This window comes from Nelumbo lutea, chromosome 5 (assembly GCF_056320005.1).
Source record: "Nelumbo lutea isolate HS-2025 chromosome 5, American lotus-T2T, whole genome shotgun sequence".
Lineage (NCBI taxonomy): Eukaryota > Viridiplantae > Streptophyta > Magnoliopsida > Proteales > Nelumbonaceae > Nelumbo > Nelumbo lutea.
This window is the reverse complement of record NC_142688.1, coordinates 18,050,130-18,060,273: the sequence shown is the minus strand read 5'-3', so window position 1 is coordinate 18,060,273 and position 10,144 is coordinate 18,050,130. Positions and strand designations below refer to the sequence as shown.

Genomic DNA, 10,144 nt, shown 5'->3' with positions numbered 1-10,144 from the left:
ATGTATGAAAAAATGCGTTATAATTAATATAGCTAAATGTATAAATATCACACAACTTTATTTATAATACATCAATCAAGAGTTTAAAACATTAATTATATAGATTTTTTATAAATCAATACATGCATAAAACCATTATTGTTTTATTTTTCTATTAAGGTCCAAGGCACAAAATATATGCAACTATTATATTTGAATTATTATATCAATTATTTTATATTTTACTATTTTTAACTTTTAATATTAACAAGAAAAATCAAGTTTGTAAATAATATGCTATTACAAAATATCAAATAGTAATTTGTAAAAATATATAATCTTAACTTAAAATATATTAAATCTATTAAAATTTCGAAGATACATTGTTGTTTAATGCAAATTAAAATATAATTAGTAAGTTATAAAAATTTTAAGATACATATCATGTCCAATTTATACATTTTAAGTACTAAAATAATTATTTTATTATTAATATTTTATTTATATAAATTTCTTGTGGTTAAAAATCATTTTTTGAAATAAATATGAATTTGGTAGATTACTTATTCTATTAGTTTATAAAATACTATTTTTGAATATTATTATTTTTAATTTGTAGCGAATATAAATGTATTTTATTTGTTTGGGTTGCATGTGGACACTAAAATTAATAAAATTTCATTTATTATCATAAAATGAAAAGTGGCTTAATGGTTAAGGATGCATTTAAATCTTCATGCTAGGTGATTTGGATTATTTAAAATGAGCCAAATAGGTGTGTTGTCTCATACGACTAGAAGGATCCACCTCTATTCAGATGTACCCTATCTGATCTCATAAAATCCGATTCCGATATAATTATATATTATATAGTTTAATATATTAAAGCCTTTGTTTGTTTTCATTGAACTTTTAAGCATTGTTTTGAAAAAAAAAAATTAAAACTTTTTGTATATTTAGTACATAATTAGGGTGTATGTATTGTATCGATTAGTATTGACCAACCGAGCTAACAATTGCGCCCCCAATAGGGCACACCCCAAAAATGCCCCACATGCACATCTCAACATGTATCTCTTGTACTTGTTATTGGGATTTGGAAGATATTCCCAATACACAGTTAGGATATACTGTGGGGTGTTTTTAGGCACACTCAGTGGGGCACATATGTGAATTCGTATTGAATGATACATGTGTATTTTGAAATTTTGATTAAATCTTTTCTTTTTGGCTTCATGGGGCTAAGCCCCAGGTAGTAGGAATTTGATCCCAGATCTTTGAGACAATGAGGTAGATATGTTATCAAGTGAGCCACCATTTAGCCTATCATTAATTGTGCCTTAACCACACTCCATATTAATTGGTGTCTTTTTAACTACAATCAAATGCATAAATTACAATATGGGAAATTGTTTAAAACTCATCGCAAGTTTTCAGAATTTCTCTTAAATTCACCATAACTTTTCAAAATGTCTAAAACTCACCATGTCACTAGCTTGATGTTAAACAGACTAAATGGCGTTAATATATTACCATTTTAACCTTTATAAAAAAATATAAAATATATACAAAATAAATCAATGGATGCTAATATATTACCATTTTAATATTTAGACATGAAAAAAAGGAAAAAGTTCAAAAAAATATTTTCAAATATAAAATACATAAAACATAGAAATTACAAAAATATATATAAAAATTATAGAAATTGCAAATAAAATAAAAAATTATTTTCAAATTATATAAACTATAGAAATTGAAAAACAAAATCAGAAAATAAAAATTGTAGAAAAAACACCAAAAATTTATAGATTGTAGAAAATAGAAAAATGTAAAAAACAGAAATTATAAAAAAATAGAAATTATAGCAAAACACTTATCTGTTAAGAAGCATTAACAGTGCGCTAAAGAAATGTGAGTTTTGGAAAATAAAAACTTACTGACATGGTAAGTTTTAGACATTTTGAAAAGTTGTGGTTAGTTTAAGAGAAATGTTAAAAAACTCATGGTGAGTTTTAAACAATTTAGTCATGCCATTACTCTCTCATTAAATACTAATTTGAACCCACATCTTTAGAATAAAGATAAGACCACAGACCGCTAGGCTATTCCCCAATACTATGCAAGTTTAATTTCCCTGGGGGCTACATGCAATTCCAATAAATAGTATTATGCACACATGTTCAACAAAAAAAACAATAACAAATGATAACTACAATTAGTATTTTCTAAAATGAACAATAATCTATCAAATCCATTATTAATATTTATGTGGAAGTTCTACTTAAGATTTTTTTTTTATAATTTACATAATAAAATGCCAAAACACAATAATCATCTTAGTAATTAAAATTATGAATTTCTATATGATATGCATTTAAGAAGCTATGATGTATTTTTTAAACTAAGACTATAAATTTCAATAAATTATTAATTAATGATTTTATTTTATTATAAACAATAATATATTTGTTATTTACAAAAGTAAATAATTATTTACAAATTTAACTTATCATATTAGTAATTCTAAGAAGTTATAAAGTCATTACTTAGGATATTAAGAATTTAAGATTAAGTTGACTTTTTTGTTAATATATGAGAGTAGAAATAATAAACAAAAAATAATTATTTTATTAATAACAGTTGTGTATTGGGATCTTCCACATTCTCATTAACCTAATATGTTTTCTAGTAATTATTAACAACCTCCCTTTATGTGTAGGAGTAAGATTGTTTACATTTTTGTCCCTCCCCAGACCCCACATTGGTGAAAGCCTTATGCACTGGGTGCCTTTTTTATGTAATTATTAACCAGTAATTTATGGATGGGGGAATTGGGATGTACAAAGAATTCCTTCACTAAGGCAATGTTTGGTTTGAAGGAAAATGCAGGGAAAGGAAGGGATAAGTAGGGGAACTTTTGCAAACCTTGTATAGGAAAATGCAGGGAAAGGAAAAGAAAAGTAGGGAAAACCTTGTATAGGTTACCATGTCTTTCCTTACCTTTTCCTTCAAACCAAACATAGCCTAAGTGACAAACATAAGTTTTTTTATTAAGTGCCCAAATTTTTGGTATAAACAAAAGGAGGAAACCCATCCGCCTAGGGGCTTAATGGGCTCTTATGGTTCCATTTCTTCCTCAGTGGAAGGAATAAGTAATTCCTTTGTCTATGTTATAGATATTTTCATGGGGCACAAATCTTGAATTTCTATTTCTTCCTCATGTTTAGGCCCACCGATGTGAATGGCTTGATTTTTGAACCTCTATGTTATCTGTTCTAAAGACATATTCGACCCATCTTCATTTCTTAAGAAATCCAAAGCATTTTTTTTTTTCTTAAAATTGGTGAGCTAGTGAAAATATTTGGTATTTTGGTTTCCCTCTTTTAACCACAACTCACGGGATTTCAATCTCCACATTTACTCTTCTCTCAACATCCACTTTTCGTATTCCTTTCTCAATTTTATTCTATCCTGGTTGCTATTTGTACTTCCTTCTTCCTCCAATTTGAATAGCTCCACTTCTACTCTCTTTAAATTCTCTTCAATTCTCCCAAACCTTTCCTTGTTCCATGTTTTTAACTATTTTTACTTTTTTTTTTTGTTTGGAGGTAGGATTTGGGTAATGGTTTTGATTTCTCCAAATACTTTCTATGACTTCCTTACACTCATTCCCCTCTGCCCACATAGGTAAGAAATGGAATTACTTTGGACCCAATTGAATTTGGTGGTGGGTATCAAAGAATTAGGAGGGCATGGTCTGAGAATATACTTTTTATGACCCTAATAGCAGCTGCCTCAAGGAATAGCTCATGCCACCATGTGTTAGCTAGGCCACGATCTATTGTCTGTTTGGCATCGATGTCGTTGCTCCAAAAAATGGTGATACATCAATACCACGTTGGAAAAAACAGTGCTCCAGAAAACGTCAATATGTTTGAAACAATTTTTTCATAAAAAACGGTGCTCCAAGCCACACCTTGAAAATCGAGAATGCATGGTTTGGAGCAATGTCGAATTTGATATTTTCTCAGATTGGAGCTCATTGCTGCCAACAAGGACATGATGTGGCAGTGATATGGACTTCCTATAATGGGTACCGGTGCTGAAAACAGATATGGAGCATTGGTACAAATAGAAGGTGTTGCTGTTGCTCTAGGAAATGTCCTACCTAGCAACAACTTTTCCAAACAAAAAAGACACCGTGTTCTCAAAAACGATGCTTCCAACCCACACATCTGCAGAGAAAATGGTGATGTATTTGCAGTATCAATGCCAAACATATACATAGAAACTCATGGATACGGTGAATACTTCTTTGTCCATTTGACAAAGTGAAAGAGGCCCCCTTCGATTCTATTTCCCTTCGAGCATGGGATTGAATTAGTTGGGATAGAGGTTTAGATATTTTATAGGGATTGAAAATTTTATCCTTATAGTCATCACCTTCAATCAAACCATTTAAATCCTCCATCAACATCCAATTTTGTTGCTTGTTGAGCTCTTTGTGGGTGTCCATGAAAACTAGACATAACCACAAAGGGGGATCAGATGGACCATCTTTAATATTCAAGATGATGGTTCCTTCAGAGGTAAAGACTTGTTCGATAAAAATTCCATTCTTCCATAAACAAAATAGACCCCCAGATAGACCTTTTGCAGGAAAACCCTCCCAGTTTGAGAGACCCAATTTAGTTGCCATTTTCCCCCATTTTGGAAAGGTTTGCTTTTGTTTTTAAGGCTTCGTTTGGAAATGATGCAAATGGAGTATAAATCTTGGTTCAGGGTAAATTTGCACTCTATTTTACTTTTGCCTATGTTTGGCAACATTACATTTATGCATTGGCAAATGACTGACCAATGCATATTTACATTGATAGTAATATGTAAAAGTACATTAATAAAAAAGAAGTAAATTTGCATTCAAGTAGGCATTTGATAAAAAAAAAAACATATGCTTTTTTAAAATTAATGTTTGCATCCATTACAGCTAAATGTCTATTTGATAAGAACGTAAATTTCTAAGTACAAAACTAACCCAACTTTGCAATTTATATGAACCACTTTACACTCTACACATTCGCATTCATATACATATTTGCATTGTTTCCAAACACAGCCTAATAAAAAAAAGTGGACTGCTCTTGTAGAAAGAGGATCTTTTGAGGGTCATTACTCCCTCGAATATTCCAGGCCGCGAGCTTCATGAATAGAACTAGGTCTATAAATTGATAAAATAAGAACTGGCCAAAATAACAGGGAAGACTAGAAGAGCATACTTGAGGTATTGGAGGAAAGAACCGGCCAAAATAGAACTAGGCCTATTTTTCATAATCATGTATTTTTAGCATCATAGATTTTTTTTATTAGAAGGAATTAAAGTATAAATATATAGAATGAAAAACCTTGTATTTTATATAAATATTTAAATTGTCCATATTTTTATTTGCTCTTTCCAACGAAGGCCTTGGAAAGAAACTTTTCTAACCTGTTCGGACATGATTCGTGTCAGCACTGGTTGGAAGGGAGTTGGAACGGATTTGTTGTCAGCAACTCGACGGGAAGAGGGATTCGATAGAGAGCCGCAGATACGATCATACGATGTACGATGATGAATTTTGGCTCTCTTGCTTTAACAAAACTTTGCTTATAAGTTATAAGATTGGATGCCATCTCGTACGTAGATTCCTATTTAACGGCTACAGAGTTTGTCAGAAAGAAGTTTCAATTCTTACGTTTCATGATGGCTACCTGTTATCTTCTCTCGTCATATATATATAGAGAGAGAGAGAGAACCGAAGATAGATTGATACTTGTAGACCTTCTCAGCATTCTCAGCAAGGAGAAGTGAGGTTGATAAGATGAACGTAGAAGAAGAGATAGAGCGACTCAAAGAAGAAATTAAGCGACTCGGTCAGCTTCAATCCGATGGATCTTACAAGGTAATTTCTTTAATGGTTCCTCTCTTCAGCGTTGTTCTCTTTTCTGGTTTCGCCTTTAATTTCGTGGTAATTACTAATTGCATTGATTTGTTTAGTGATAGCGCAAGATTTAGTAATTTTTTAGCTATTTTACGGTTGAGTATCACGGTGCTTCTCTGGATTGGAAAATTCAGATCTTTTGATATCTCTGATCAACATAAACAATTAAGCCCTCTGTACCTGGATCGGGATCTACATACATTGGATAAGAATTACATCCTTATTAATTAGTTACTTGATTTGCGATAGCTGTTAGCAAGATCTAGCTTTTTGCATTTTATTTCCTCTTTTAGCGTTCTTTTCTTCTTCCCGGTTTGTCAATATCTGGTTATGGTTCATCCGATGCCAATATGCACTGTAGTATTTTGATCATCTTCAGAACTCCATTTTTTCTCTTCTCCTCACCCTCCCCCTCCCCCCTGTTGGTCTTCTGTACTGTATTTGCATCTCTGTTGCAAGTTGAAACATAATATTGTTACGCTTTACAATGCATTTACTGATGGATGGATGGGATAGTCGAGAAAGATGTAGCAAGGTAGAAAGAAAACAAGGTGATCCTTTTGTTGTGACTATGTGAACTCATGAAGACCAGATCACCCAGGTATGCATTAACTGGGTGATTTGGTGAGCTCATTGCTCCACATGTTAGGCTACTTTTATATTTTTTGATATTCCTAGTAAGGTAGTGGATCCTAGAGGTAGTCTCCATTTTATCATATAATAGCGGGTAATTCATGTATTACTTGGGGTAGCAACAACAAACATGCACCCATTGGGTATTTCATCTTCATTTGATTGATAGAATGCCTATGTTTTATTGAAGGGTTACAAAAAAGTGTGTGACCATGTGGACTAATCGAAACCAGATTACCTAGGCATGCATTCACAATGTCATTTGGTTTTCAATTCGATTATTATTATGTTCATGACTTATTGGAGAGTCACAAGAAAGTGCTGTGGCTACGTAAACTCGTTGAAATCAAATCACCTAGACATGCACTCATTGGGTGATTTTTTTTTTGATTGATAACATGTTAGTGTTTTATTAGAAGGTCACAAGAAAGCATTGTGATCATGTGAATACATCACAACACATGTTAAGTCACCTTAGCATTTCTTGATCGTCATAGAAAGGTAGTAGATCTTAGAGGTAGTATCTATTTTTTACATATTTTAGTGGGCTATTTTTGTATCATTTGGGGTAGGAAAAAGATATGCACTAATCGTGTGATTTTGTTTTTCATTTGACTGTTATCATGTTCATGTTTTATTGTAGGGTTGCAAGAAAGTGTTGTGACCATGTAAACTCATCGAAACCAAATCATTGAGTGATTTTTTTTTTATTTGATTGATTAACATGTCTGTGTTTTATTGGAGGGTTGCATGAAAGTGTCATGGTCGTTTGAACTAGCCACCCAACATGTTAGGCTACTTTGATATTTCTAAATTGCAAGTTTGCGACACAATCTCTATTTTTTTTTCATATGTTAACAAGTTATTAGTGTGTCATTTGGGGTAGCAACACTATGATGCACTCACTAGATAATTTGGTTTTCTGTTTGATTAGTAGCGTGTCTATGTTTTATTAGAGGGTTGCGAGTAAGTGTTATGACCATGTGAACACATCAAAACCAAATCACCCAGGCAAGCACTCTCTTGGTGATTTGGTTTTTCATTTGGTTTGATAGCATGTTGTGTTTTTCATTGCTCCACATGTTAACCTATCATTGTATTTCTTGATGGTCAAAGTAAGGGAGTGGACCCTAGAGGCATACTTTTCAAGGCATTGAAGTGAGGCTAGGTGATAGGTGTCACAAGGGGGTGCCTCACTGTTACTGATGTAGGAGCCAAGCACCCCCTGTCAACAAGGTGATATTTCACTGATAAAAAAAAGGTGGTATTTCATGAGTGCCTTATTACCTAGGTGTCGCCTTGACTACTATGGATCTGATGCAAGTTGAAGGGTGTCAAAGAGCAAGGGACATGATTACAACTTAACAGGATTTGTGTGGCTGTTCCACATGGACAAAGAGAATAATTGAAGAACATTCTAGAACTTACAAGGAGTTTCTTTGGACTTCATAAAGATGGAACATCCGACACAACTTTCTTGAAATTTAAGACAAAATTGTGCTCGGAATCTTATAGCGGAGTTCATTTATTGTACTGCTTTAACCTGTTGCTTTAACCTGTTTGTATATTTGTTGTCGAGGTCTGGTGATAAGTGAAGTACATGGCAAAATGAAGTGCATTTTTTCCTCTTATGGAAGGGGGGGGGGCGGAATTCAAGGGGTTGGATAACTCTTACTGGATATACCTTTCCCAATATGGTATTGGAATGAACAAATCCGGAGTGTCTTCCTTTGGAATTATTGGGGGTATCAAGAAGCTCACCATATTAGTCAGAATAGCATTTGAGAACCTAAAGCTGGTACTGGATTTACTATGGATACTGGGATATTTGAGGAGAAAACCCTCCATTGACACAAAACGGACAAAAGAAAGAACTTCAGCTTCTTTCTGGACTTGGTTTTTTTCTTCTTTCAGGATAGCAGTAAGTTGGTAACATCTATGAGAGAAGGAATGAAAAAGGAACTTTAGATTCTAAACTAGTGTGGAGGAAAGTGATTCAAAACTAATAAAAATTATGCCCTTTCCCTTAAGTATGTAATTGACAATTTGACAGGATTTTTGCTTTTCTTCTTAAGGACAGATAGATTGACTGAATTACCGCTATGGTTGCTAAATTTGACTCTATATGACAATACCAATATATTATAAACGGTAGATGACTCATTGTTGCCTAATCAATCCTTGGTCTACGGAGACTTTTATTTATTCTTATTTACCCCTTGAGCCATATTTTATGAAGCTTGACCTTTGTTGCTTTATTAAGAGTTTGGACCTTCAGTGCACTGGAGCAATGCAATAGCTCTGGTGTGATCGCTTCTACCTAGCAGGTTCCTGTGGATAATGGAGAATCAATGGAGCTGAGATGCTCTCTCCCTCTCTCTCTGTTGATCATTCTAAGGTCTCAAACTACCATTTTTTATTTGTTTGAACATATGATTGTGAAAGGCAATTCTTCCACTGATATTAGTCTGGTGGCCTATGGAGATTCTTACATTACATGGAGCCTCACGTGTTGTAGGCCATGTTTTTTTTATTCCTTTTTTCGATAAGCCGTGTTGTAGGCCATGTTGAATATCTGGTTCCTATGGGCGCCAATATTAGAGGGCAAGGTCGCCTTCATGAGTCATGACAAGGTCACAACATGTGATACCAATTCTGACACTATCTCCAACTTGTATTCTCTAATTTCCTCTAAATTAAGCCTTCATTTTCATTTCCAGTCCAACCAACTTACATTGAATACCCCTTTTCTCCCATTTCTTAACCATCTACGTGCTGCTTTATATCTTGTCTTGAAGGTCACTTTTGGTGTGTTGTTCAACGATGATAAATGTGCAAACATATTTGAAGCACTTGTTGGAACACTTAGAGCTGCAAAGAAACGTAAAGTTGTAGCATATGATGGTGAACTACTGCTGCAAGGAGTTCATGACAACGTCGAGATAACCCTCAAATCCTCACAACCGACAGTGAGTACTGCTCCAGTTACATAAAACTGAAATTTTGTGCCATTACATCTTGGTAGCCTTGTGGGGGGTGAAAACCAGTTACTGTATTATTTTGTGTGAATTGAAGACTATTTCACTTGTTTAATTTGATGATTGTTAAAACCATTGTAACACCTTGATGTTATAATTGTAGTATTCATTTCCCCTCTGCAATCTTTGGTGATGTAAGTGTGCTTAATTCTATAATGATATTTTAAGGTTTATTTACATCGTACCGTATCCTCTCTGGAATACCATTAAGCGAGTAATTGCAAAACCATTGCTTCTTCCCCCTCATTTGATTTAGAATTTGAAAAGTTTTCAGGGGAGGTCTATGGATCTGATTGGCAAATCAACAATAAATTGTAGATGGGTCCAGCCGTGATATTCTCCGTAGAGAGCGCGCCTCAGTTCTCACACCAACATTAAAGCGCTTTCAGCCGTGCATTGAGAACATCTCCGGTACTTGATTGTTATTCATATTCATGGGAAGATGTTCCCAATGCAGGGCTGCGATGTGCTGAGGTTGGTCTGAGGCATGTTTGTGAGGAGCAAATCCGATTT

General features: G+C 33.7%; 1 protein-coding gene across 1 annotated transcript; it reads left to right on the top strand.

The window, feature by feature from the left end:
- Window positions 1–5,764: 5,764 nt before the first annotated feature.
- LOC148850693 (costars family protein) lies at window positions 5,765–9,808 on the top strand. Its single transcript, XM_088946894.1, has 2 exons — window positions 5,765–5,921; window positions 9,392–9,808. The coding sequence occupies exons 1-2, from the start codon at window positions 5,841–5,843 to the stop codon at window positions 9,584–9,586; spliced, it is 276 nt and encodes a 91-aa protein (XP_088803020.1). The 5' UTR covers window positions 5,765–5,840; the 3' UTR covers window positions 9,587–9,808.
- Window positions 9,809–10,144: the final 336 nt, after the last annotated feature.

What these genes read in the sequence shown, in the direction of transcription:
- LOC148850693 (XM_088946894.1), top strand. Translation starts at nt 5,841, where the DNA reads ATGAACGTAGAAGAAGAGATAGAGCGACTCAAAGAAGAAATTAAGCGA. An exon ending in AATCCGATGGATCTTACAAG is followed by an intron (nt 5,922 to 9,391) that starts GTAATTTCTTTA and finishes CTTGTCTTGAAG; the next exon opens with GTCACTTTTGGTGTGTTGTT.